Below are 27,764 nucleotides of genomic sequence, written 5' to 3'. Positions count from 1 at the left end.
CTAGAGGGGAATGATGGCAATGAAAAAATCATCTGAGTTGAGAAAAGGATGGCCGTGCCTTGGGAGGGTGGTAGGAGAAGCCGCGTCTTCAGGGAACAGCCAGGGCCTTGGCGGAGGATGGGCTATGGGTCCAGAGGTGATGATGGGCGGACTGGCGAGGGGCACAGTGCGGGGCATTGGGAGAGGCTGCATGAGGTCTCAGGACAAGACCCAAGAGAGGGATGATGGCCTAGGAGCTTTCACTTCTTGCATCACTGCCTGTGGGTCTTTTGCCCTTTTCTCTGAGCCTCCTCTCTATGAGAAAAGTGGATTTGCTGTTTGAATGTTCCCCACACTGGGAGGATTTTCCTTCCTTAGTCTTCAACAGTAACCTCTCCTGCTTTTCATGTCGATCACACCACAGCAGCCCACTTCTGCTCGGTTCTAAGAAACTTTGCAGAGAAAATTGTAAGCCAGGCTTGAATTTTTCTCCCATAGTCATCTGGTCCAAGGGAACCCCCAAGAGGAAATAGCTGTGAGATGGGGTGAGGTTTACATGGGTCAGGAGTAGGCAGGCTGGGAGTGGAACCAGCCTGCTCAGGAAACTCAGTAATAGGTTCAGGGACTGCAATTAGTGACGCAGCAACATGGGGCACGCCCATCTTTATGGCTTTGTGGGTCAGGTAACTCACTTCATGATAAGACCTCACATCTCAAGGGCACCTGATGTGCAGTGATATCTACCAGGGCCCTCTAATGAGACGAGAACTAACTTCCTCAAAGGGAGTTACTCGATAGAGAAGATGTTCCCTTTCAAGTTCATAAGCAGCAGTGCTGTGATGATGCTATCAGGTCTGACCATGTGGTCCATGCAAATTCGGTACCATTGCATTCACGGGGGTATGGGGACCAAATTACAGAGCTATATGCTCATCAACTCGGACAGGCCAGAGAACCTCTCTTGTTTGGGGACCACTCAAATGGGGCATCCTTTTCATATTAGTAAATTCAGAGTAGCCCATTTGTGTATATTTTGCCTCAGAAATCCAGAGAGGTCCATCAAATATGGTGCATCTTTCTTGGCAGTAGGGATGCAAGGTGTGGTTACTTCTTTGCTCTGAAGTATGGACCAAAGGCCTCTGAATTTTCTCAGGTTTTATCTCCTACCCTCAAAGGGCAAATAGTGCATATGCCCAGAGAATCTAGAGGGTCTGCTACTCCCACCTTTCCTGATTCCAGTAGCATGATGGCATCAACATAGTGACCCTGTGTGATGTTCTGTAGGATGCTGACACGGTCAGGGTCACTACAGGTAACCTGTGGCACTGACACATGAGGCAGAATTTAAAGGTGTACTACTCACTCTATCAAGTGAAAGGAAACTGCTGTTCGCATTCGATGCGTACCTGGACAAGGAAAAACAGTTGCCAAATAATTACTTACACACCAGATGCTAAGAGGGTCGAGTGACTCCAGTAAGGAGCCCATCTCTGGAAGAACAACTGCGGTTTGATTGTTAGTCGTGCCTCTTCCAATCTCGGATGGCAGCAGGTCCCAGGTGCAGCAGCGGTATTCACTATCTCAGCTGGTAGGAATAAGCAGAGGACTGTCCTAGGGTTGCAGCAGAGTTAGATGTGGGCTCATGGCTTGGGCTGGGCTTCGAGCTCTTGTTAACCTTGGAACAGAGAGAGCCCAAGGGCTAGAGCTGAGGCTACATGAAGTGCTGTTATGGGGACTACGGTTAAAACTAGTGTCAAGTCTCGTTCAGCGAATACAGCATGTGCCCTTGATTTCTTACTCAGGTTTGCCTCGGGTTCTAGTTCTAGGCAACTGAACCTGCAACAAGGAGCAAGAACCAAAATATAAGAGGCAGATTTATATTCTGAGCTGCCAACAGCTTACACTCACGCCCAATGCCTGTCTTTACAACAGAAGACAACAAGATGCACGACCGCCCACCAGCTACATACCTCACTCCAGGGGGCAGCATTTCTCTCATTCCAGTAAGTTCTAGGAGGCAGAGTCTTTTTTTTTCTTCCCAGCCTTAGACTCAGGAGCTCATGTACTTCCTGATGCACAGTAGGCACTCACTCTGTATTGGTGAATGGATGGATGAGTAACACATTTGATTCCTTTGCTCCTGCTCTGAGACTGATGCAGACTGCAGGGTGTGATGTCGGGTTTTTGTTTTAATCTGTTGGTCTCCAGCCACAGCAGGGCTGTTAACGCAGCTCAGCACTCCGGGCCATGGATGTGGACTGACTGGCGGTTGCACATCCTGCTCCGCCTCGTCTAGTCTCCGCCATTTCCCTTCTCTTTTGGTTCTCCCATCGCCACCTCTGTCCCTTCATTCTCTGCAGATAACCTTTCTTTCTTCTGTAGTATGAAATTTTAAAACCCCAATTATTAAGAACCATGTCCAACTCATTCAAAAGTAGTTCAACGAAGAAAATTAATGAGCTAGAGACAGCCCTTTAATGTGCCCATTAAAGAATTTGATCTATAATGAAGGAGGCATCACACATTTCCGAGTTAAGGGAGAGGTTTAGTGCTGGGGTAGCTGTTTAAACATTCTGAGATGTAATCAAATTATAACCTAACTTCCCAATGTTTGCAAAATAAATTCCAGATGGACTAAACAATCTAATTTAAAAACTGAAAGTATAAAAGTAGAAAAATAGGTGACTAATCTCCCCAGGGGAGATGTCATTCTAAATTTAAAAGTAATTTTTAAAAAAATCACAGAGGAAATGAGTAACCCTTTCATAGCACTGTATCACATAAGAACCTGTCTTCAGACAAAAAGGTCAGACATGCTTGTCCAGACGGGTGAATCCTGTGGGAATGTTCTTCTCAGTGTGGGCTGTGTGGGCTGTCAGCAAAGAGGGAGCTGGCTTTTGGAAAAGGAGAGCATATTTCCCCCTTCCTCCATTAAGATTCTTAGGGAGGCTGGCCTAATAATTTGGCCTGAGGTTTGTAAGAGCAAAATCGAAGTTTGGCTGATCTGCAGATTCTTGGCGTTGGTAAAGGTAAGAATGAGGAGCAGGAGACATTTCTTCAGGAAAACTCCTTACAGACCTTGCTGGTGTTGGAAGACTAGACTAGGTCCCTGCACAGGGAGGCGGTTAATGGATAGAGGATCCTGGTGCTCCATCAGACAACGTGACAGGACTTACACATTCTCCCCTCGAGGCACCTGGTAGCTCAGCTGCTTAGAGTATTGTCCCGCATGCTGAGGTTGTGGGTTCAATGACCGGACAAGGCTCGTAGAAGAATCAACCAATGAATGCATAAATACGTGGAACAGCCAATCAATGTTGTTGCTATGGCAGAGGCCTAGGGAGGAGGGGGTGTGGCTAATTGTGGAAAGAGCGCCTCAGGGGTGTGAAGAACATAGGTGCGCCCCGCTTCCTTTTGTCCATTGAAATGATAAAATCGATCACATGTAAATATATGTTTACCCATGCATATACATATTAAATATACATACATATGATATACAACTTCGAAATATATTCATTTAGGTTCCATGGTGTGCAGACAGACTAGGTAGTAGTTACGTGGTTCCAAATGCAAACCGTACCAATTGCATCCCTCACACCCACTTCTGCTTCCCCTCCCCCCACCCCCCAGAGTCAGCAGTTCCTGGCTTCCTGTGCTCCCTTCCGGAGATGTTGGAGCTATTCTTTGCACACAGAAGCCAATACCTACATACATTTTTGCCCCTTTTTTTCCTCTCCACAAATGGTAGTATATAATACTATGTTATACATGTTGGTTTTTGCCTTTAACAATTAATCTTGGAGATATTTTCACATCGATGCACAAAAGGAAAGTTTATTTCTAATTTAATCAGTCTCCTGCTGATGGCCATTTGAGTTGTGGCCAAATGTCCATCAGCATGAGACTGATTAAATTGCTAGTCATTAATCCTTACAGGAAAAAGACATCCCAGGAGGCCAGAGAGTTCAAGGGCTATAAATTAGTGTTACGAAGTTGAAAATCTCACACCCAAGTGGAGGGGGTGTCTGGCTCTCCCAGCGTGTTCACACTGGCAGGGTGGTGCCCAAAGAATGACCCTCTCAGGCTTTCTAGACTCACAGGTCCCTCAGTCCCGAGGCTCCCAGACTCCAGCTTCAGTCTCCAGGAGAACCCGTTCCTTGGGCTGGTAACCTGAGAACGGAGCGCACCTTATCTTAGTGGGCGCCAGGGACCCAGGACACCCTGGCCAGCCACTGTGTGTAGCTCTCGTGGGAACTTCAATCCTGGACCCAGCTCCTGCCCTCTGAATTGACACCCCTGGCAGGTGGCTTTCCCCCCTTTTTGTTTCATTTATCTCTGTTTTCATCCAGTAATGCTTTCCTTTGACTTCCATTGGGGTCATTTTGTTATGTGTTAAGCTCATTATCCTTGACCTAAACACAACAACAAATCAGTGACAAAGTGACAACCATAGTGAGTACCTTCCAAATGCCTTTCTCAGGAACTGGCAGAGCCAACAGGACAAAGCCACAGAGAGAGAGGATTTGGAAGACTTGTGCGTATCAATTAGTAAGCTCAAAATTATGTGTATGAACATTCGAACCCAACAAATAAAAATGTATTTTCTTTCCAACTCTTGTGGAACATTTAAAAATATTAACCATATATTAGGTCACAAAAATTTCAATAAACTCCTACATTCCTAAAATTAAATATACAGGCTAAAATCCAGAAAATCTATCCCGTTTCTAATTAAAAATGAAGAAAAAATCCAACTTTTAAATATCTCTTGGATTAAAGAAAACACAAAATGCAAACAATGAATGCTACACCTTTTCATATGTTAAAAAATCTTAGTTATAGCCCTGGCTGGTGTAGCTCAGTGGATTGAGCGCGGGTCTGCGAACCACATGATTGTGGTTCGATTCCCAGTCAGGGCACATGCCTAGGTTGCAGGCCAGTTCCCAGCAGGGGACTTATGAGAGGCAACCACACATTGATACTTCTCTCCTTCTCTTCTTCCCTTCCTCTCTAAAGATAAATAAATAAAATATTAAAAAAAATAAAGTAGTGAGAATACAAGCTACTATGCACCAAATAACGTATAAACATTTAAAAAAAATCTTAGTTATAATTTGGAAGTTTCAGTTCGCTTACTGCATTGCTTCTATTCCCTCTGAGTTACTTTGATTGGTTTGCTGATTTTAATCTCAGCTGTATTGGCATCTGTCCGCAGGTATTTTAGTGTTGCTGACCATATATTCATATGCAAGAGCAAGGCACTAAAGGGCCGTTTAGTGTTCACTGCACGTTTCAGGATTTACTGATTAATGAACTTTATTTTGTGGTGAGAAGCCACCGAGATTTTATTGGGAGACTTTCCCCTCTTGCTGGATGTCAGTATTTTGTTTCTGGGAAATCCCTTTTCCCAACAAAGAAACTCCCAATCTTTTCACTGAAGATTAGAAGACTAGCCAGGGCCATCACTCTTTGCAGAAAAGTCTCATGGTTCAGAAGGAACTCTCCATCCTCCCCTGCGCTAGGTCCCTTGCTCCTGCTGTTTAGAAAGTATTTCCAGGTTTTATCTTGAAAGCAGAAGGCAATGCGGGGATTCACTGCCCAGGGTGGTGAGGTGGGTTGGTAGTGGAGGCAGAATTCCTTTCCTCCAATACCAAGATGAGAATGGAATGCTGTAGGACTCAACACTAGAGGCCGGGTTGCAGGTAGTTCTACTATGGATCCTGTTTATCCGAAGCCCTGTGCTGTCTATGTTCCACGGACATCTCAAAGTGTCCACCTCAGGAGGGCTCCCTTTCTTGTTGGTGCTGTTATGGTTTTAATGTCCATCAGTCATTTCAGTGAGGTTTTGGGAGGCTGTGATAAATCCACGTGTTCAGTTCCTCATTTTGAATCGGGAGCCCGACTTATTGTATAGGGACAGTTACCGACTTTGGAAACCAGCGCCCTCATTTGTCTCCCTTCTTAAGGAAGTGGAGCATCTTTCTTAGGTTCCCCAGTTGTCGCTAGAGTATGTGAATTTCTTCAGCATGGGGCTTCATGTGTAACTGGCTTTCTGGAAGAGCTACACTCCCAGTATTTGCCAGGGTGGATAAACCTGGATTTATAACCGCCCTGCCTTTAAGAGCAGTCACTTAAGTGTAGCAGTGTTTACCAAATTAGGTGTGGCATGATGCTGTCTGCCTATGTGGAGGGAACATGAAAAGGAGTTAGTGTTTATATCGACACAGCTCTTTACAGTGCATGTTGAAGACCCAGGGGATGCATCTTGTTCAGGAATAGACTTTTCCTGACTAAACGGTTTGCTTTTACTTTGCAGCCAGTGAAGACTGAAGGGTTATGCTTTTCTCTTCAATAGCAGCTAGAGAAGCATTCAACCCATTTCAGGGCTCACCCTGAGCACCTCCAGTCCTTCCGAACATGTATATTTTAATCTAATTTCCCTCCAAAACCTAAGTAAAATTTTAAATGTGCTTTTCCTTTCTCTAATTTTTAAAATAATTTTTCATGTATCAGTATTATTACATTATTTTTGTATGCTGCTTTGAATAAAGATAACGACTAATAATTTTTTAAGTCCTCACCTGAGGATACATTTATTGAATTGAGAGAGAGAGGAGCTGGGGAGAGAGAAAGAGACAGAGAGGCATCAGTGTGGGAGAGAATCATCAATTGGTTGCCTCCTGTACACGCCCCAACCTGGCATCGAAACTGCAACCTAGGCATGTGCCCTGATTGGGGATCCAATTGACAATGTGTTGGTGCATGGGATGGTGTTCCAACCAACTAGGCCACCTGGCCAGGGCAATAACTAATCATTTTTTTCCTCTTCCTTTACATCTAACAGAGCACTTTGCCCAAAGAAGGCACTTTCTATGGGACTGAATGATGATATTCTTTGTGATCATCAAAATGAAGGTGAGGTGGAGGTGGGCAAAGGCAGGAGGGAGGGGAACATCTGTACTAGCAACAATAGAAAAATAAAGTTAATAAAAGATGAAGCATCAGGTATTTCTGAAGTAGCCAGCGTAACTCAGCATTTGGAATCCTTCATGTCAGATACATTCTTCTCATATCTCATGAGAACGAAAATGTAAAATCGAGAGGGCAAAGGTCACTCTGAAAGTGCTCAGGAATTGAAGCATTCACAAAACATGGTGTTTCAGCTCTCCTTGCTCATCAAGAGCCTAAATAGCACAGTGGGTTTTTTTTTCCCCTTATGGAACTAATGTCCAGGTTTAACCTCTGGACCAGTGGTGGTCACTGAGCAGGATCCTTGGACTTGCTTGCTTGTCTTTTGTGATACTGTCTCATTTTATATCTTCATTAACTAGCGAGTAATGAGAAAACTTTTTTCCACATCAGAGCTGTTAGATATAGGCATAGCTTGAAGATACTGTAGGTTCCAGGCGACCGCAATAAAGCGAGTATCACAATAAAGCGAGTCCTATCGTTTGGCTGGTGGAAAGTTTTGCCTTATATATATAAAAAAATGCAACACCTGTGACGCGCAATGAAATGGGACACAATAAAATGAGCTATGCTGGTCTGCAAACCTGACAGTAGTAATGTAAGATACTGAGAAGGCAGGACGGGTTAGAAGTCAAAGAATACAACGTGTTCGAGCTTTACCTGAGATCAGAGGCACACTTAGTTCCTCTACAGACAGGTTCGAAAAGCGTGGTCCCCCCTTATGAACATCTACATCACCTGGTAACTTGAGAGAAATGCAAATGGGCTTCTCAACCCATTCAGAACCCCCGAATGGGTTTCTGATGCTGCTAGGCCTCATCCAGACCTACTAAATCAGAAGTTCTGTGGGTGCGACCCAGAAATGTTCTCACAAGGTCTCGCACTCTAGGGAACTCTGACGCTGAAGTTTGAGAAACGCAGTGTGCTAACTTAAATGGAAGTGGGAGCTGGAGCTAACGTGCCTGGTGGTTGGAATTTGAGGGCGCGGAGCTCTCAAAGTCACAGCAATCAACTCGGGGTCAGAGGCTCTAGTCCGTTTCCTCCGGCACAAGAAGGAAGTAATCCCTAGGTTACAGGGTGAGGAACCCAGTAACCCGGTCTATGCTGCCACGTCCACCTGAGCTACAAAGGACGTCAGAAAGAAAAAAACAATGGAAAGCAATGGGGGAGGGGAGTGAGGCTGTGAAGAAATCACGAGAGCCCAAGGCTCCAAAACCCCCAACAATGTAACTACTGCCCAGGTAGGTCCTTGTTATCAGTCCAACACCCCAGTCCTCAAACCCAGTAAAGAAGGACTAACGGTCCATCTCCGACACCTACTTCCGGGCCCCAGCCAATAGAAACCAGAACTGATCAGCCAATCAGGGCCTTGTATTTTTTTCCGGCGTTCTGAGTGCTGCCTTGGAGACGGGATGGGCGAATCCAAATGGGGAGGGGTGCTAAACTCGCAAGATGGTATGCCAAAAGCCCAGCACTTTCTGCCCCGGTCCAGGGTTATCGACTCGTCCTAAGGCTGGGCGCTCGGCCATTTGGGTTGAGGGAGACGCCCTAGCAGCCTCACTTCCAGGCCCCAGCCAATAGGAAGTGAAACTGATCAGCCAGTCCGTACCCGGCGCTCTTTCCGGCGTTCTGCGTGCTGCCCTGGAGACGGGACAGGCGAATCCAAACGTGGAGGGGTGCTGGACCCAACAACCCTGTTCCATTGCTTCGTCCCCGGTCTTTGGCCAGTGGACCGGTCCTGGGGGTGGGGTGGTGTCGACCCCCGCAGTTGAGGGAGCTGTCTAGAGGGTCGGTTGCATCCTCCCACCAACCGACCAGGTGAATGGTAGTATTAGGGGCATGAGTCTGGGTTCGGGGCTCCCTCTGACGGCGCGATAGAGAATGCGAGTCTGGAGGGGCGCTGGCCACCGCTCACTCTTCTTCCCTCTCCCGCCACCCCTTGGTCCGAACTCGGATCAACTGAGAGCGTGCAAAGAATTCGGTTTGTAACGTGCTGCATGGAGACGCACTTGTTGAGTGCTTAGCGAAATGCCTTGCCGCCTTTTCGGTCTTGGGAAAAGGGTAACTTGGCCTGCGGTTCGCAGAGTTGAGCGTGCATCAGGAGGGCGAGTTAAAACAGATTTCTGGGCCTGGATTTCAGAGTTTTTGATTAAACAGGTCTGGGCTGGGGGGCTAGATTTGGCATTTCTATCAAGTTCCCAGGTGTTTCTGATGCTGCTAGTGCGGAAGTTAAAGATCTGAAGGTGGTGATTATTTCAGGGAGAGCTTCAGTCTTTACTGATGTGCCCTTATCACCTGGTCTGTATCAGTTTATTGCGTGTTAGCCCTACCCCCTGGATCTTAAACGACTCATTTGCTTGTATGTGTGATTTGCTCTTACTTCTGGCTTCTCAGATGACGTTTTAGGTGAACTTGTGGATTAAAAGAGATTTAAAAGGTGCACTATGCTTTTAGAAAATGTGCAAGAAAAACCTTGTCTGGGATTACACACTTGGGTGAGAAAAGTATGAAGAAACCCAAGGAAGTAGTAACTGTGATAATCAAGAAAGTGGTTACTTTTGGGGGTAGGAGGGGTTGTGATTACTACAGATTCAAGGAGGGATTTCTGGGGTGTCTGGCAAAGCGCTATTCCTGACCTGGGTGGTGATCGCAACGGTGTACCTCTTATACTAATACATTAAACTATGCATTTATTTTTGTGGGGTTCTCTGCATGTGCTTTATTTTATAGTTTAATAGGTTACAAACTTAAAAGTTCATATTTGGAAATCTAAGGTGAGGTATGTCCTTGGATTGAGACAAAAAGAATGTTAAAATTATGGAATTTCAAACACGAAAGATAACTGAGACGATCATCTTGTTTTTAAGGAATCACTTTTTCATTTTACATATAAAAAAACCCAAGCATCTTTATCCTCAAAAGTGTATCCTAGTTTAGCCAATTCGTGAACATTTAAAATGGTCTCTCTCTCTTTTTTTCTGGTTTAATGTCTTCTCCATTTTAACATTGTTGATTTAATCTTATTTTGGTTATATTACATGCTGTGTATTGTTAACCTCTTGCCACATAATTACTCCTGTTTAGGCTGCATTTTGGTGGCCAAGGGTCAGGATTGTTTCTTTTTAATGAATGGGTTTTAGGGAGGGGAGGAATGTAAAAAGAACTCAGTAAAACTGTCCATTAAAAGAAATGGATACTATTTGTGCCCATTTTTGTTTTCCATTGATTTAAATTCAAAATTCTCCCACATCTTTTCTACATAGAATTTTTAAAAATTTCACTGTCAGTCAACTGTTTTTCTTCTGATTTGATCTAGATACTAGGTTTATAATCAAGTAACTAAATGTAATTATTAGCCTGTTCATTTTTAGAGTTGAAATTTACCCATTTTACAGTAAGTTTTAATTTCATTGGAAGATAGAATCATAGAATTTATTTCTAGATTCTTAGATTACTTCTTCCCTATAATGGGACAGGGTTCAGCAAACTACTGCCTCCTGGCCAAATCTGGCTCCGTCTGTTTTTGTATGGCCTCAACAAAAGATCTAATGTATAACATAGTGATTATAGTCAACAATAATATATACTTTGTAGTCACTAAGAGACTAGATCTTAAATGTTCTCACCACAAATAGAAATGATGATGTGATATGGTAGAGGTATAAACTGATACTATGATAATGATGTTACAATATATAAATGTATCAAATCAACACGATTTATAATTTGAACATATACAATGTTATGTCTATTGTATCAACAAAGTGGAGATATAATTCACATCCTATCAAAGTCACCCCCTTTAAAACATTCAGTATAGTCACAAAATTGTATAGTCATCAGCATTATCTAATTTCAGAACATTTTCATCTTCCCCCGAGGAAACTCCATACCTATTAATTCACTGCTCTTTTACATGATCTGTTTCTAAGGAATGTTGCTACCAGTTCTGACTTAAACATAAGCTGATTTTAAATTGCTTGGATAATTTCTGGGAAGTTTTTTATAGTCTAGCATGGATAATTCTCCCAAAGAGATGCCAATTTAAAAGGATATTTTTTAGTTGAATAAATACTTGGATTACATTATTGTGAATATGTTAAGACATTGAATTTACTATTTCACTTCAATTATAAAGAGAGTCTAGTCTGATGAAAGATTACATCAAATCCTTATTTATTCACAAAAATTAGGGGATTTTGTTGGCCAAGAAAATTAACTCTTAAGTGCTTATATTGCAGATGATTAAGTGACTGGTTAAAAAAAATAATCTTTATTTAAAACTTTTTCTGTAAAGGGCCAGATAGTAGATATTTTAGAGTATGTGAGTAGGCCAGACGGTTTCCTACAACTACTCAACTCTGCCACGACAGTGCCCTTAAATGATATATAAATGCGGTGGGTGTGGCTATGTTCCAATTCGACTTTATTTACAAAAACAGGCAACAGGCTGAATTTGGCCCAGGAACCCGTAGTTTGCTGACGTCTGACTTTGAATAGTACCTACGCACAATTTCTGTGGATTAGATGGAAATATTATCATCTTTCTGTATTTGTTTATAAAAGTATTTTTACACACATTGTTTCATTTGCTCCTCATAATTTGAAGTTTAATGGGGCATATATTATTCAATTCTTTATACAGATGTCGACACAATGTGCTTTCCATTGTAACAAAGGCCTCAAGATACATCAGCTGAAGTTGCATTCATTTCCTGATTTTGTTACATGTGTTAGAAGCAGCTGTCATTTTCGTTATTTTTGTTAACATCTTTAGGAAGTTAAATATTGGTTTGTGAAGTGTTTCTTCACACTGGTATCCAATACTTACTTGTGGGTGAATTCCATGAATTTATAGAATTATTGCATTTACTTATATATTACATATCTTGGGTTAATTAGCCATTCAGCCAACTTGCGTGTATGTGTGTCATTTTTGTCTACATTTTAGGAGCTAGAGATGCTCTCAGGCTGTCGTTTTGCCAAGTGTGAGAAGGCGGCTTGGAGATGGAAAACTTCATTCTGTACGAGGAGATTGGCCGGGGAAGCAAGACCGTTGTCTATAAGGGACGCCGGAAGGGAACCATCAATTTTGTAGCTATTCTTTGCACTGATAAGTGCAAAAGGCCTGAAATAACCAACTGGGTAAGTCAAGTATGTTTTTCTCCCTCTGGTACAGGACAGCAATTTAAAAAAATAAATTAAAAAAATAATTGTCTTACCATGACAGTCTATAATTTTGTTTCTTGCCTTTTTCAGTTAATATTATAACACTGTCATTTCTGTGTTAATATAAAATTAAATAAACATTTTAATGTTGGCCAAACATTATTTTGTAAGTTGATATACAACTTACTTAATTATTGTTGTATTATTGAGCAATTAGGTTGTTTTACCTTACTAAAGGTTGATTATCAAAATAGTGTGTACTTAATACAGAAAATCAAAAAAGTAGAAGAATAAAAAACCCAGTAATTCTGCTCATTACAATAGCTTTTTTGATGACTATCTTTCCATCATTTTCCTATGAATACTATTTCTTTTGCAATAGTATATTTACCCAAATACATATAACTGAATTACACAAGTTTTTAAAAAGTCATTTTTAAGATAATATGCTAAATTAGCATTTTTCCACGGGACTGGCCTTTATAGCCATCATTTTGATGTCCATAAAGAATTCCACCAAATGAATTCAATTATTTTTTACCCATTCCCCAATTGTGTATTTAGGTGTTTTTTTTAACAGATGCAAAGGTTTAAAAATTTTTTTTTTTAGTTTGAATGTGGTGTGTTTTTATAGGTGCGCCTCACCCATGAAATTAAACACCAGAACATTGTCACTTTTCACGAATGGTATGAAACCAGCAACCATCTCTGGCTGGTCGTGGAACTCTGCACAGGTGAGTCGAGTCGCGCCCTGTGGGTTTTGTTACTTCCCTTTCTTTTGCAAATGTAAGTGTCAGTACTACCAGCTACGTTAACTTGAAAATCTGTTGTTCGATGGACATTAGGGAAGGGGAATGAGCTAAGATGTAGGGTGAGAAAAAGATTTATGTAAAATTCAGTTTGAGGTTAACTTACTTTGGTAGAAAATATTACTAAGCCATCTACATAAAAATTTAGAAACTTTTTTTAGTGATAATTTATCAAGCAACCTTTTCCATTTGAACAAAGTATTTTAGGTCAACTAGCTATTAATTAGGTTACTAGTTCACACAGTGATTTTTTTGGGAACAGTACTTGGTCTTTATAAAAGCTTAAGCAATGTGGAAAAGTGTAAATATGAGTCAACAAATGCTACCACTTAGGAATAATTAGAGCTAGCATGTCACAGCCTTTGCTAGGTACGACTTTCCAGGACTGCACACAGGGAGAAAGGTGACTAGATACATAGATATTATCCGGCTTTCAGTTTCAGTGTCTTTCTTAGAAAAAAAAAAAAATGTAACTAGTGCCAAGGTTAGTATATGTCTGTTTATACTTTGAGAAAAATAAAGAATCAAATATTAAGATACATTGTAATTATTTGAAGTTTTATGAGCCTTACCTATTGGCACTTAGAATTTGTAAGACCAAAGCATAGAATAAGTTTCCACATATTTCATTTTTCTAAGTCAGTAGGGCTGTGGCCTCATTGCGTCCCCAGGTGGGCACACTGATGAGGTCCTCAGGAGACTCGGGGTCGCTTTTTGCTTCCGCTGTGGTTTCTGACCCCTGACCTGTGCAATTACCTAACTTTAATTTATGCCTGTGTTTGCAGTGCTTCCTCACGCACCGAAACCGAATAAACAAAACCAAAAACACCTCCTACTTTCGTCACAGCTGTCAATTCTGATTGAACTTCCAGGTGCCAGCTAAGACTTCACTTTCTCTGAACCTGACGCTTGTTTTAGTCTTGACCCTTAAAAAAAGTTTCTCATCACTTCTCGGCCTTTTGGCTAAGATCAAGTATAGTATCTGTTCATATCAGTTTAAAAAAATTCCTCTCTGGCACTTGGATGGTAGAGATGGGAGCGGGACCCCAGAAGGGTACAGAGATGCAACTCCCCCTGTGCCTGCCTTTGGCGCATCGTTCCATCAGTGGTGTGCACCGAGGGCGTGGTTTTCTGACAGTTAAGGAAAGGCCCCGTCATGCAGTACTTTGCAGGATATGACCTGACTTCACGCAGGAGTCAAAGTGACTGTACTTGGCAGAGTGCGATCGAAATGCACTGTTTGGTTTAGTGGTCACCGCAGATTGTTGCAGCTGTTTGTCCCCTGAGGGATCTGGAATGAGAAGTCCTTTGCCCCTCTCACTCTCTTCTTGACCAGCCGTCCGGGCTGAGCTGGCCCTGGAGCGCGGATGCAGATGGCTGATGGGGCCCGTGTCAGCTGTTCTTATTGGAATGTGTGTGTCCCCTAGGAGGCTGTCCAGGTGTCCTGACCTGATATTTTTTTTTCATGCTCAGGGTGTCCCAGTGTGGAGCCTCCGGGGGGCGCTGTGTAATGTTGGGGGGTTAAAACGTGTGATGTGATTGCACTTGCAGGTGGCTCCTTAGAAATGGTAATTGCTCAAGATGAACACCTCCCAGAAGATGTTGTGAGAGGGTTCGGGCTCGACCTGGTTACCGGACTGCACCATCTCCATCAGCTTGGCGTTGTCTTTTGTGACCTTTCTCCTGGGAAGGTAAGGCTTTGATTTCCTGACTGCTTCTGTCTTAATTCGCAGGGCTTTGTCAAGGTCATTTTATTTTCAGATACGATTTTAGGTATAGAACATCTTGAAATTTTTTTTTTTAAAGATTTTTATTTATTTATCTTTTGAGGGGAAGGGACAGAGAGAGGGAGAGAAATCTTATGTTGCCTTTTTTCTCCCCTGGTGAATTTAAGTTAACACTTTTTTTTTTTTAAATAAAAGGAAACTGCATTTTCGCTCCCTGTGTAGCTACCCGTTGAAGTCTTTCTGGAAAGCAGAGCTTCCCCTCATACCAGAGCTTTGAGTAATTGCCACTGCTGAAATGTATTGCAGATGATGAGGTCAGCAGATCTATAAAAAAGTCTCTTCGTTCTTCTTTCTTAAAGATTTTATTTATTTATATTTAGAGAGAGGGAGAAGGAGAGAGGGAGACATTGATCTGACAGAGAAACATCGATGGGTTGCCTCTCATCCACACCCCGGCGGGGCACCGAACCCACACCCCAGGCTGCTACCTTCACTTTGCGGGACGATGCCCCGCCCACTGAGCCCCGCCCACTGAGCCCCACCGGTTGGGGCTGGACTCCTCATTCTTTTTTTTAAATTTATTTTTATTTTTTTATTTTTTTAAAATTTATTTATTTTTTTGAATTGATTATGCTGTTACAGTTGTTCTATTCCCCCCTTCATTCCCCTCCACCCCTGCCCCCCAACCCCACCATTACCCCCCTTTAGTTTATGTCCATGTGTCTCAAGTCCTTTAGGTTCTATATTTCCCATACTATTCTTGCCCCCCCCATCTATTTTCTATCTACTGTCTATGCTACTTGTTTTCTGTACCTTCTCCCCCCATCTCCTCCTCCCACTCCCCTGTTGCTAACCCTCCTTGAGATCATTTCTATGTTTCCATTCCTGATCTAGCTGTCCTTTTAGTTTGCTTTTGTTTTAGGTGTGGTTGTTAATAACTGTGAATTTGTTGTCCTTTCACTGTTCATGTTTCTTTAACTTCTTTTCTTAGATAAGTCCCTTTAACATTTCATATAATAAGGGCTTGGTGATGATGAACTCCTTGAATTTGGTCTTATCTGAGAAGCACCTTATCTGTCCTTCCGTTCTAAATGAAAGTTTTGCTGGGTAGAGCAATCTTGGTTGTAGGTCTTTAGATTTCATGACTTGGAATATTTCTTTCCAGCCCCTTCTTGCCTGTAAGGTCTCTTTTGAGAAATCTGCTGACAGCCTGATGGGGACTCCTTTGTAGGTGATTGTCCCCTTACCTCTTGCTGCTTCCAGGATTCTCTCCTTCATTTTAATTTTGGCTAATGTAATTATGATATGCCTTGGTGTGTTTCTTCTTGAGTCCAACTTTTTTGGTACTCTCTGGGCTTCTTGGATTTCTTGGAAGTCTATTTCCTTTGCCAGATTGGGGAAATTTTCTTTTATTATTTGTTCAAATAGTTTTTCCACTGGTGGTTGTGTCTTTCCCCCTTCTGGTACCCCTATAATTCGGATATTGGAGCGTTTAAAGATGTCCTGGAGGTTCCTAAGCTTCTCCTCATTTTTCTGAATTCTTATTTCTTCATTCCTTTCTGTTTGATCATTTTTTTCTTCCTTCTGGTCCACTCCATTGATTTGAGTCCCAGTTTCCTTTTCATCTCTATGGGTTTCCTGTGGAATTCCATTCATTTCCCTTAATTTAGCCTTCATATGTTTCTCTAATTTGTGGCTATAATCCACCAGATCTGTGAGGAAGCTGATGACCAGTGTTTTAAACTGTGCGTCTGAGAGTTTTGCTATTTCTTCGTCATTTAGATTTATCTCTGGGGCTTTGAGTTCTCCCTGCGACATTTTTGGTCTGTTCTGGCCCTTTAAGTGGGAAAAGCGGCGCCTTGGAGTCCCAGGTCGCTGGGTTGTGACGCTGTATGTGGGGGCGTGGTCAGAGCGGGGAAATGGTGCGTCGCCGCCGCCGCCGCCGCCAGTCCAACCACTCACTCCCTCACTCGCGCGCAACCAGGCAATCACAGTCAACTCGCTGCCACCGCTTCCCCACTGTGTCCTCCGTAGTCGCTCATCCGGTGGGCCGCTCGGTCGCTCACTAGGTCCAATCCTGGGTTTGGAACCCGCGCGACTGGATTCGCGCGTCTGGATTCCGCGCCCGGGTCCGACCGAGCCCTCCTTTGTAACTCCTCACCCGACGCCGGTTTCGCCCCTTACCGGTCGGGCTGAAGAATTTGTTGTTAGCAGACTTCCGAAAAGTTCAGTTTTCCGTGTTCTGGTTGTGTTTTCTGATGCTAATATTTAGTTGTCCCTAAACTTGGTCGTGTGAGGAGGCACGGCACATCCAGCTAAACCTCCATCTTGGCGGAAGTCCTGGACTCCTCATTCTTACAGTACACAATTATGAGCCATTATTTTAGTTTGATAATGGCATTTTTGGCTACTTATGTTTGATTCCTGATATTAGGGATCACACATGCACATATATTTTGTGTTAATATAATTCTCCATGACTGAATGTGCTGCGGTGTAGCCGTCCTGAACCCACTTAGTTCTTCCTCATGGTCGGCCCTGATGTTCAGGAGCCCTCTTCCCTCTGTGCCTCCGGCTGTGTCTCTGGGCGACTGGAAGGGTTACATGTCCTATTTAGGAGAAGCTTCTGGGACACTTCTGGTGCGTGATCAGCGGACTCAGTTATTGTCTTTGTAATGACCTGCTCTTAGGGATCGTGTCGATTACTGGTCAAGTCGCGCCTTTTCCTTTGCCAGTGTGAGCACAGGGAAGTGAAAAACTGAGGTTTTTTTGTTAATCATCATTATGAGACATCTGTGTAAGAACACAGTTCAACCTAAAAAACTCCATAAAAACTCCTCACAGTGAATCAAAATTTTTATTTGAAACACTCTCGTACTTGCCTGAAGTCTGCAGTCACTTAATTGTGGGTATAAAGGCCCAAAACAACCATAGGCCGGGTCTAAATGCATAGGTGTGGTTTGTTTCAATAAAGCTTTATTTCATGGACATTGAAATTTGAATTTCATGTCATTTTCTTTTATTTACTATATTTTTAGACAGAGGGGAAGGGAGAGAGGGCGAGAAACATCCATGTGTGGTGGCCTCTCACGTGGCCCCCACTGGGGACCTGGCCTGCAACCCAGGCACGTGCCCTGACGGGGAATCGACTGGCGGTCTTTGGGTTTGCAGGCCGGAGCTTAATCCACTGAGCCACACCAGCCAGGGCCTGAATTTCGTATAATTTCCACATGTCGAGAAATATGATCTTACTTCATTTCTTCAGCCACTTAGAAATGCCAAAACCTCTCCTGGCTCCTGCCCACACAGGCACGAGCACTGGCCGGGGTCTGGCCCGGAGGCTGTGGTGTGCCGGCCGCTGTGCGGGAGCTACTGCACGAGGTCTGCTATCAGCGGTTGTAACCTGGGAAGTCCAGGCCCATGTGCGGTGTGACTTTTATTCTAGAGCTGGGGCTGCCTGGTTGCAGGTAGGATGCCCGGTCCTGGCAGTGAGGTTCGTTGGAACACAGCCACACCCTCTCTTTTATGTATTGTTGGTGGTTGCAGAGCTGAGTGGTCGGGACAAGGACCTAGGGCTTGCCAAGTCTGAAGGATTTATTAACTTGAAGAAAAAACTGCTGACCCCTCCCACTGGTTCTCAAAGGTGTTCCCCGGACCAGCGGCCTTAGTGTTACCTGGGGCTCACCCCTGGCCCTCTAACTCAGAAATCCTGGGGGTGGTGGGTACTGGTAGTTGTTTTCCAACTAGTCTTCCAGGGATCCTGGTGCTCAAAACCATTTAAAAGTCACCGGGACTTTTAACAGACATCTTTAGTATTTGAGATTAGAGGTTAAAGGCCAACTTTGCTTTGCTTTGACAAACAAAATGCCAGCTGGCTCACTGTAACTTCCTGTAAATATTTGACGGGAATATTTCCCATAAATTAATGACTCTGGAGAAAAAACTAAAAGTAATAGGACATTGGTTCCTGGCATGGTTTTAGCAATCAACAGATAACTTCTAATCACAAATTATATTAACAGACTCGGGTGCTTAGCACAGGCCAATCACAGTTCACCGCCCTTTGCCTGTATAACCTTAGTCCTCATGACAGTCTGAAGAGTTAAGTATAATTTCTTTCATTTTGTAAGTGAAGAGACTGAGCTTTAGAAAAGTTAAGTAAATTCTCCAGGTCAGATCGCCTGTAAGTGCTGGGCCTACGGCTCGAATGTAGACCTCTAACTCCAAAACCCGAGTTTTAACGGTGCGTTAGGTAAACGCTACCTCCGGCGGGTGGGTATTCAAGTCTTTCTCTCGCTGTCAGTGAGGATTAGAGAGGGTAGGTTGTTCATACACACTGTTCGTAGAAGCCTAAGGTTTCCCCTCTGTGCTCGCGTGATGTTTGTATTATATGCATCTAGAATGAACCATTTTGTATTTGACTTATTCTTCCTCAAATGTCGGGTTTATTTTTCTTGAGATTCTTTTTATAAGAAAATGTAAGCGTTGAATTTCATGAGTTGGGATGAAGCCAGAAAGCCACTGCTCCGAGTGCTTTTGTGAGGATGTGAGAGGCACGGAGGCCAGTGCAGATTGAGTCGGCTTCTGAACGCGCTTATTTTTTAATCCACGTAGATACTCTTGGAAGGGCCCGGCACACTGAAGTTCAGTAATTTTTGCCTGGCCAAAGTGGACGGCGAAAATTTGGAAGAGTTCTTTGCTCTGATGGCAACCGAAGAAGGCGGAGGTGATAGCGGCGAAAATGCTCTGAAGAGAAACATGAAAAGTAGAGTCAGAGGTATGTGGAGTGTGTAAGATCATAGCTCTAATGGTGGACCATTTATTTTGCGAGTCAAGTGACGTGTGGATAATAATAGTGACCAGGGGAAGTCCGGGCACAGGGCTGGCTTCGTCGATGGCCTCAAGTTTCCCGTGCAGACCTCATGCCTTGCAGGACGTGGGGAGCCCCGACAGTCTGTGTCTGATCCTTGCCTCTACCTGGCCCTGACCTCGAGCTAGAGCACGAGGAGCAGGTGTTCTGTCTCTCTGTGCGCGGTCTCATCAGCTCTTAGAACAGCACTTGGCCAGCACGAGTGGCTCAGTAGCCACTTGTCCCTTTCTCATGATGAATACAGTCGAGGGCGTCTCCTGGTTCTCTTCCTGCCCTCAGGGCCCAGTCTGCACTGTGGTCTGGCCAGTTCACCCCCTTTTTTCTCACAGGTGTTTTCTGTGATAAAACCCAGAGCCTTGTACACTGGAACCTTAAAATTAGAAAACACTGGAATACACCTGAAGTTATATTTGTGTGCACCCTTTCCTCCCATATATATATATTTTTTACCCCATCAGGACTCTCTCAGGTAGGTTTGTGTTGAGAACAATGCAAATACCTAACAGTCTTGTTTACTCTTTATTTTTAGGGTCACTTGTATATACGGCACCGGAGATCGTAAAGGGCGGTGACTTCTCCATCGCCAGCGACCTCTGGTCTTTAGGCTGTCTGCTGTATGAGATGTTCGCAGGTGACTACTTCCTGGTTTGCTTTAAACTCAGAGCTGGACAAACACAAAGGTTAAATCTGTGGTTGGCAAACATTTTATCTACAAGGTGGGAAAAAGCTGGCTCTTCTAAGCCTTTGTACTGATTTTGGCCGGATTGTTTGGGGTCCAGGCATGTGCGGGTTACTATTTTTCGTGATAAATCACCTGGAATGTTGACATTTTCCTAACTATTAAAAAGCCGCGATCAGTAGAAGAAATCCCTGTACAGGTACCTGGGACTGAATGATTTGCAGGTACCCAGCGGCCCACCCAAACCCTGCCTGGATCATGGTAGTGGTCCATGCGTGAACTTGTGTTTTGTAAACGGGGGCCGAATTTTGAATGTTAGAAATACAGAAATATGCAGTGTGCTGGTAATGCACTAGACATTCAGTAATTAGTTGTCACTGCACACACATTTGCCAGTCGTGCAGTCCCAACCTCTCTGCACTTGGGATTTGTTAGGAATGATTGGGGATGGCAAATTTGTGTCATTGACAGGTTTTCATGTAATTTCAGGAAAACCTCCATTTTTCTCAGAAAGAGCTTCAGAATTAATTGAAAAGATTTTTTATGAAGATCCTTTGCCACCTATTCCAAAAGGTAGGATTTTTATTACAAATGCAGTGAATTTACACTTTACACTGACTAAAAGGTACACTTTAATTGTCTATTTTTATCAATTCGTAATCTCCACAATTTATATTTTATGAGTAGTTCCAGTTGGCCCCGGCTGGTGTGGCTCAGTGGATTGAGTTCTGGCCTGCAACCCAGGGTGTCACTGGTTCCATTCCAGGTTGGGGCACGTGTCTGGGTCGCGGGCTAGGACCCCAGTGGGGGGCGCTCGAGAGGCAACCACACATTGATGCTTTTCTCCCTTTCTTTCTCCCTTCCTTCCCCGCTCTTTAAAAATAAAAAAATAAAATCTTAAGAAAAACATAGTCCCAATTTATATTTTTAGAAATATTGGCTTTCCCTTTGCCAATGACAAAAAAATACTGGAATGGAAAGTAAAGTACAATGGTTTCCCTCATTTGAAAACACAGATTATTTTGTGCTCCTATAACAAGAGATGACTTAGGTGGTTTAAAGATTTAGAAAACTCAAACTCTCAGTTATTTTTTGTTTATGCACCATTTACTTAATTTGGACTCGTGTCCTTTGTGAAATAACTAGTTATTTCTAATTAGTGTTTGAATAGTAACGATCAGGCCTTTGCAGCCCTTATCTTGATGAATTAGAATTCGACCCTGGCAAGTTTTTAAAGTCTTTTAAAGGAGATGGAATTGTATGTAGTATTGCAAGTGTTGAAATTTTAATCATAAAATTGTGCTTAGTATAACCATCCACCCCTAACAATTTTAAGGAAAAATCCCCAAAATACAGCACAGACATAATAAAGCAGTTTGCTGTACACCACAAAAAAAGTGAATCTTAAGACACAAAAACAGGACTTTAAAAAAGATGTTGGCAATTTTTAAAAGAAAAAAAAACCTTCAGGATTAATTAATGGAAAAAATAGGAATACAGAATATTTTCAGTATTTCAGGAACACCCTAGGTGAAGAAAATAGGACTGGATATTTTGAAAAGAGTCTATATTTCTTAAAACAAAACGCTGCATTTTTTTCATTGTGTCTTAGTTTTTGTAAAAGTCGGTCATTGCTATTTCTTATATTGATGACTTTTAATAGAGTATTGATTATTGTTTTATAAGTTAAAGGTTTTTATGCAAGGAAGAAATCTGAAAACAAAGGTGCCATAGGTCCAGTCGAGACACCAGTGGTGGCCAAGCTTGCTTACGTCACCGTCCTCTGTCACACTGTGGCCGGAGTGCCTGACGGTGCCATCTGTTTCCACTGCTCTGTCTCAGGGGTGCGTGGCAGTGTCACTGGCCATCATCTCCATGGCCCCTTCTTTTAACCATTGCTGATCACTTGGTCATGGTATATACTCGTATATTTGTCTAGTTAAAAGAGGCAAAACTTGGAGGTTTGGAAAATTGAACAACATCATAATATTGTGATGCTTATTATTTTCCTGCTGAAAATGCAGAGCGATTGCCAGTATTCTAATCATCATATATTGTAAAGCAAAGTTGGTCAGAATGATAGTGCCTCAGGAAATGAGGCCTAACTAGTCGTTGAAGACGAGAGTATGGGTTTGTCAGACTGGTAATCCTTACTGGGGTTATTCAGTAAAGTGATTTTAGGGGTTAGTCAAAAGTTGGTTTTTGAGATTCATGTTTTTGTAGTCTGGGAAAAAATGCTTTTTTAAAAATTGATTTGAGAGAGAGAGAGAGAGAGAGACATATCAGTGTGAGAGACAAACATTGATTGTGCTGTGACCGGGGATCAAACCCACAACCTAGGTATTTGCTCTGACTGGGGATCGAACCTGCAACCTTTTAGTTTCTGGGATAACTCTAACCAACTGAACGACCCAGCCAGAGCTAGGAAAAAATGTCTTTTTAAAAATTTTTTTCAAAAGTATTTTGTGCTCCACTCCCTTCTATTTAAATGAAAGCTTAATTGTTGTTGATAGATTCAGTGTTCTCTTTAAAATAATTCATGTGCTTAACATACTGTGACTTTAAATGTTGATGTAGGGTGTGTATTAATCTTTTTATCTCTTTTTTCCACCCTTTTTGGGAATTAATTTTGTGTACAGATTCTTCTCTTCCTAAAGCTTCTTCGGATTTTATTAATTTGCTTGATGGTTTACTTCAGAAAGATCCTCAGAAAAGGTATGTATGGATGATATTTTAATGTGAATGAATAGCGGAATCCTTTTTTTTTTTCTTTCATGCGCTTCTGAAACAGTACTATTCTTAATATATAAGGAGGCGTTCAAATGACTTTTTTTGAAAAGGAAAGTCTGAGTTTGCACTGGGTGTTTTCTCTTCATAGGAGTTTTTAAGCATGAGGACTTTTAAGTCACTTTCTCTTTCACTGTATTAAGTACCTGCCGAGTAGCTGGATGGGTTTTCTTGCGACTCCCAAATCCGAGCCCCGAAGTTGTTGTCATTGTAGGTTCCAGGCTGCACCTGCCTGAGACCATGGGCTGGGGGCCGTCCCGCCGAGGTAGTCAGTGCGGTGACACTGAGTGGTGCTTCAGTGTGTGATGTGTTATGATGCTCCCGTCCCGTCAGAAGGTGCAGTGTGACTTTTCTGTGTTGTGGCATGGTCAGGGGCAGTGTGTGTGGGGAGGGGGACTCCCTGGGAATGAGAGCAGCTGGCTTCTAGTTTCGGTTCTGCCACCAGGTCACTGCAGGGAGGGCGAGGGAGTGTTCAACAAGTATTGGGGTCCCTGCTTCAGGGTGTAAAATGATGAATATATTTGGTATGGTGTATGAAATACTCCATTCTCTATCCTCATGAAATATAAGGGAGGACTTGCAGGAGGAAATGAGGAAATGCTGGTTCTTTTTTTTTCCTTTTTAAAGATTTTACTTATTTATTTTTAGACAGAGTGGAAGGGTGGGAGAAAGAGGGGGAGTGAAACATCAGTAGTGGTTGCCTCTCTCATGTGGCCCCAGCTGGGGACCTGGTGTGCAACCCAGGCATGTGCCCTGACTAGGAATGGAACCTGTGCCCCTTTGGTTTGCAGGCCAGCACTCAGTCCACTGAGCCACATGCCAGGGCAAAATGCTGGTTGTTGTATAAGTTGTAGGACAAACCTCCTATGCTTATAATAGAATGCTATTAGGACTAATGTTATTTTTGTGGGTAATCTTCCAGACATCTTTTGATAGAACATAAATGTACTTTATTTAGGATGATATATCTACAGTTCCACATATGTATATCTCTATATTATATGCTTTTTTTTTGCATAAATGGGACCACTTCATAACCTACTTTTTTCTCTCTGTATATCTGCTTAGTCATTTCGAATGGCTGAAGCATGTACAAGCAATAACCTATGACAACAATAAACATTTAGAATGTGTCTTGCTTTAGAACATCACGCACACCGCTACAGTAAATGTCCTTTGGAATACTTTTGTTACTGTTCATTTGGGCAGTTTTCTCTTTTGGATTAATTTCTTGGCATGGGTTGCTGGCCTAAGGCTGAGAACGTTAAAGAGTTGGTACATTTGCTGCATTCCAGGAACGGTTTGCACACCAGCAGCGTTAGCGAGCCCTTTCCCTGCCGCCGTTACATCCCTGCCGTGGGCTTTGTTGGTCTCAGACATTTTCACCCATTTAATGGATGAAAAAGGAATTCCATTTTATTGGCAACTTTATTTCTCCATTAGTGAAATTTAAGAGCCCTTGTGTAACAGGGATATTATCTATGGTTGCAAATTCTCTCTCTCTATCATCAGTGTTACAATTTTGATCAATACAGAACCTTTGAATAAGTTGCCAAATATAAATTATTTTCACTTTTTGTTCTAAATTTTAATCAGCCTCGACCTTTCCGAGTCTGATGAGTATGCCTAGAGGTATAATAATCTATTAGTAGTAAAACTTAACGTTTGAAAGTGAGTCTGGGTTTTAGATAGAGCTGAAAGTCATTTTCATGTGGGCGAACTAGCTAGGTAAGATCTTGACACCTAAACAGAGGTGTGGCTGCGTGTAGTCATGAAACATATTCTCGTTTGTTTCTGAATGAAGTTCTAAAAGTGCAGTTCCAAAAACAGAATGTGTAGGGTGATCTAGCCTGTCCTGGAACAGAAGAGGTGACAGAACTGTAGGTTGAGAATATGTGATCTGTTTACTTTAAATTTTAAATTATTTATAGATTTCCTAATTGACAATTTCGAGAGCCCGAAATGTTTTTTTCAATCAGACTCCATGGAATCTTGAGACCTCTAACACTTAGCGGTCAGACTCATTCTGTACCAGTTAAGGTTTCTGGATTATTTATTGCTGTCTTAGGTTAATTACATACCAAAATGAAAGAGTAAAATAGGAAGCAATCTCAGAGGTCCGTTTGTATGAAGCAGGTTATCAATTATGAAGTTTGATTCATATATTTGGGGCGTGTCTTGGGAATTCTCCATGGTAAAGTCATGTTAACATAGAGTTTTAACATTTGTGTCTTATAAAGATTAACTTGGGCAGGTCTACTGCAACACTCATTTTGGAAGGATGCTTTCACTAGAAAAGATCAGGACTCGGGCGCCGAGGATTCCGGCATCAGGTAGGATAAGCCCATCTCGGTGTGTGGGGCATCGTTATGAAGCACTCCCACCCATTGCTATTCTAATAACGCAGCGTCAGTGACAGGGATTTCTATGCTTTCATGATAGAAAAATCAAGCATTTGTTAAAGGGATGTTTAGACAATTTAGTCATGACATTTTCATCCTGAAGATTTTATTTATCTGTTTGTAGAGAGAGGGGAAGGGAGGGAGAAAGAGCAGGAGAGAAACATCCATCGATTGCCTCTGTATGGGTCCTGACTCGGGGACAGAACCTGTAACACAGGTGTGTGCCTTGACTGGGAAGGAATTGAAACCATGACCTTTCCCCTTTCCCATCAGTTGTGTACACTCCAGCCAGTGATTTAGGATGGCAGTCAATAGTTCTTTTACCCACTGTAAGTGGCTTCCCGCCTTACAAGCACATGGTAGGACCCACCTCCTTTCCCTGCTTCCAGTTATGTGTGGTCATGTGACTTGTGTTGGCCAATGGAATGGGGGCAGAAGTGATGGGTGTTATTTCTGGACAGGATCTCTAAGAGCCTGTTATGATTTTCCAAACTTCTCCCGGTGAAGTAATCGGGAAGAGAATGTCAATACAGAGTTGCGGTAGGGCTGGATGGGTCTTTAGTGACCACGAGGACAGAGCTTTCCCACCAGCCTTCATGGCTGTGTGTGTAAGACATAAAGTTAGGAGATTCTCTGCCCCTGGCGTTTGAGGGTTGTATGTCACCACAGCTTAACCCAGCTCATCCTGACTGATACACTTTATTATAAAAATCTTCTTAGCCCCTACCACTTACAGCGTGATGGCATTTTGAAAAGAGCGGGTGAGAAGTAGTTGAATGTAGAGGTAAAGTCCAATGAATTGATTTTTACCTCCCATAACTCACATGGTTGTCTGATTCTTAATTTTAATGTTGTCAAATTCAGCGTGTTAGATAGAGAAGGCCGAATTCTGTTTAAAGTCTTTCCCAAACGGGAGTTTCTCGGAGCCAGCGAGTTTCAGCTGGGTGCTCACCGTGGTCCTGGGTCCTGCAGAAAGCTGGGCTCTCGTCCTCAGCATCAGCAAGTCACAGAACACCTCTGACCTCAGTCTGTCCTCTTCCTCTGAATCTCTATGCCTTTTGCTTCCTTTTCCTGCCTTATTGCCCTTGATAGGATTTTTTTTTTTTTTCAGTAAGATACTGAATCAAGAGTGATGAACATCCTGGCCTGGTTTCTTTGCAGGATGAAAACACCTTTCCCCATCAAGGACACTGAGCTGGAGTTTTCTGTAGCTGCCCTTTTTCAGTTTGAATGGCTGTCGAATTTGATCAGATGTCCTTATGTGTTAGCTGATAGGACCATGGGGTATTTCTTGTGGCAGATCCTGGCCTGCAGGATCTGTGTGTGTTGTGACTGCTAGTGAGCAAATACACACGGACAACAGAAGTCCTGTGGAGAAAAAGGGACAGCATGGCCACTCTCTGAGAGAGAGAGGGCCAGAGGGCCCAAGGTCCCGAGGTCCCAGTGTCCCAGTCCCTGTCTGGACAGGCTTTTATTGCTTTTCTGGGTACATTACATGGAGTGTAGTCCTTATTTACTATGCACAGGTTCACTGCAGGTGATTACCTTTTACAAATAACAAAGGAAAGAATGTTGCTAATTTCTTCAAAGAGAAGGATGTTGCAGACCAAGGGGAAAAGTGGTTGGAGTGATTACACTGCATAGTGGGGAGGTTTAGCTCAGAGTTTAGGAAGTTGCAGTAAGCACTTTCTGCCTCAATTCAGGGTGAGGGAGTTTTAGCAAAAGCAAGTCTCATAGCAGTCTAGGTACAATGCAGGCCTGATTCCCCACAGGAAAACCTCTCCGCAGGCATGGTCCTGTGTGCTACTCAGTCCCCACTGGTTTTCCACGTGAGTGCTGAGTTACATTTCCACACCACAAGAAGCGGTTCCCTACAGTTTCTTATGTAGACTCTCATTGTGGACTCTTTCATAAACTGGTTTTCAAATATCGAACCAGCCTTGCATTCCCACAATAAACCCCACTTAGTCACTGCGTTTTCTACTTTTTATGTCTTGCTGGGTGTGCTTGTGGCATGTGTCTGGAGGACAGTGAGAGAGGTGAATAAAGAGAGCAGAGTGATGGGCATTTGTATCACGTTCTTGGGATCATAAGTTTTTCGCTTAGAGAAGAGGATGCCCCTCCCTGCAGCTGTTCCCAGCCAGCAGCTGCAGGATTACCTGGAGGCCAGGGCAGGACTACAGGGAAAAAGAGAAACAAAACCTGAGCAACTTCCCCTGCTCTGACCCAAGGGGGCTCCTTTCCTCTTCCTTGGAACAGAAATAGAGGGCTTCTTCCGGCTTCTCTGAACTGGCTGCCTGTGAGCCTGGGCTGGGCAGTCCTGGAGGGGAAAACGCACTGCAGGACTCACTGGAAAGGAGACTCCCTGCT

The 27,764-nt window shown here is 43.0% G+C and overlaps 1 protein-coding gene and 1 non-coding gene across 8 annotated transcripts in view; both read left to right on the top strand.

Annotated features, from left to right (window-relative positions):
• Window positions 1-8,612: 8,612 nt before the first annotated feature.
• Window positions 8,613-27,764, top strand: part of ULK4 (unc-51 like kinase 4) — a 316,223-nt gene continuing 297,071 nt past the window's right edge. For 4 of the 7 annotated variants that reach the window (XM_053669534.1, XM_037148358.2, XM_053669536.1 and 1 more), the window contains exons 1-9: window positions 8,613-8,769; window positions 11,903-12,096; window positions 12,755-12,854; window positions 14,481-14,620; window positions 19,271-19,433; window positions 20,056-20,157; window positions 20,695-20,778; window positions 22,845-22,920; window positions 25,233-25,325. In XM_053669534.1, the coding sequence (XP_053525509.1) occupies window positions 11,959-12,096; window positions 12,755-12,854; window positions 14,481-14,620; window positions 19,271-19,433; window positions 20,056-20,157; window positions 20,695-20,778; window positions 22,845-22,920; window positions 25,233-25,325 (896 nt within the window). In that variant the 5' untranslated portion in view covers window positions 8,613-8,769; window positions 11,903-11,958. Of the gene's footprint in view, window positions 8,770-8,848; window positions 8,933-8,955; window positions 9,013-9,084; window positions 9,109-11,902; window positions 12,097-12,754; window positions 12,855-14,480; window positions 14,621-19,270; window positions 19,434-20,055; window positions 20,158-20,694; window positions 20,779-22,844; window positions 22,921-25,232; window positions 25,326-27,764 lie in introns of those variants that run through there. The other 3 variants (XM_053669531.1, XM_053669532.1, XM_053669533.1) reach the window with 3 other exon arrangements.
• LOC119051550 (U2 spliceosomal RNA) lies at window positions 13,873-14,057 on the top strand. The gene has a single exon (XR_005082942.2). It is a non-coding gene; the product is annotated as a U2 spliceosomal RNA (small nuclear RNA).

This window comes from Artibeus jamaicensis, unplaced genomic scaffold (genome assembly GCF_021234435.1).
Source record: "Artibeus jamaicensis isolate MK-2021 breed Jamaican fruit bat unplaced genomic scaffold, CSHL_Jam_final contig_519, whole genome shotgun sequence".
NCBI classification, from domain to species: Eukaryota; Metazoa; Chordata; class Mammalia; order Chiroptera; family Phyllostomidae; genus Artibeus; species Artibeus jamaicensis.
Note: the sequence above shows the minus strand (reverse complement) of the source record. Positions and strands in the feature narration are given on the sequence as shown.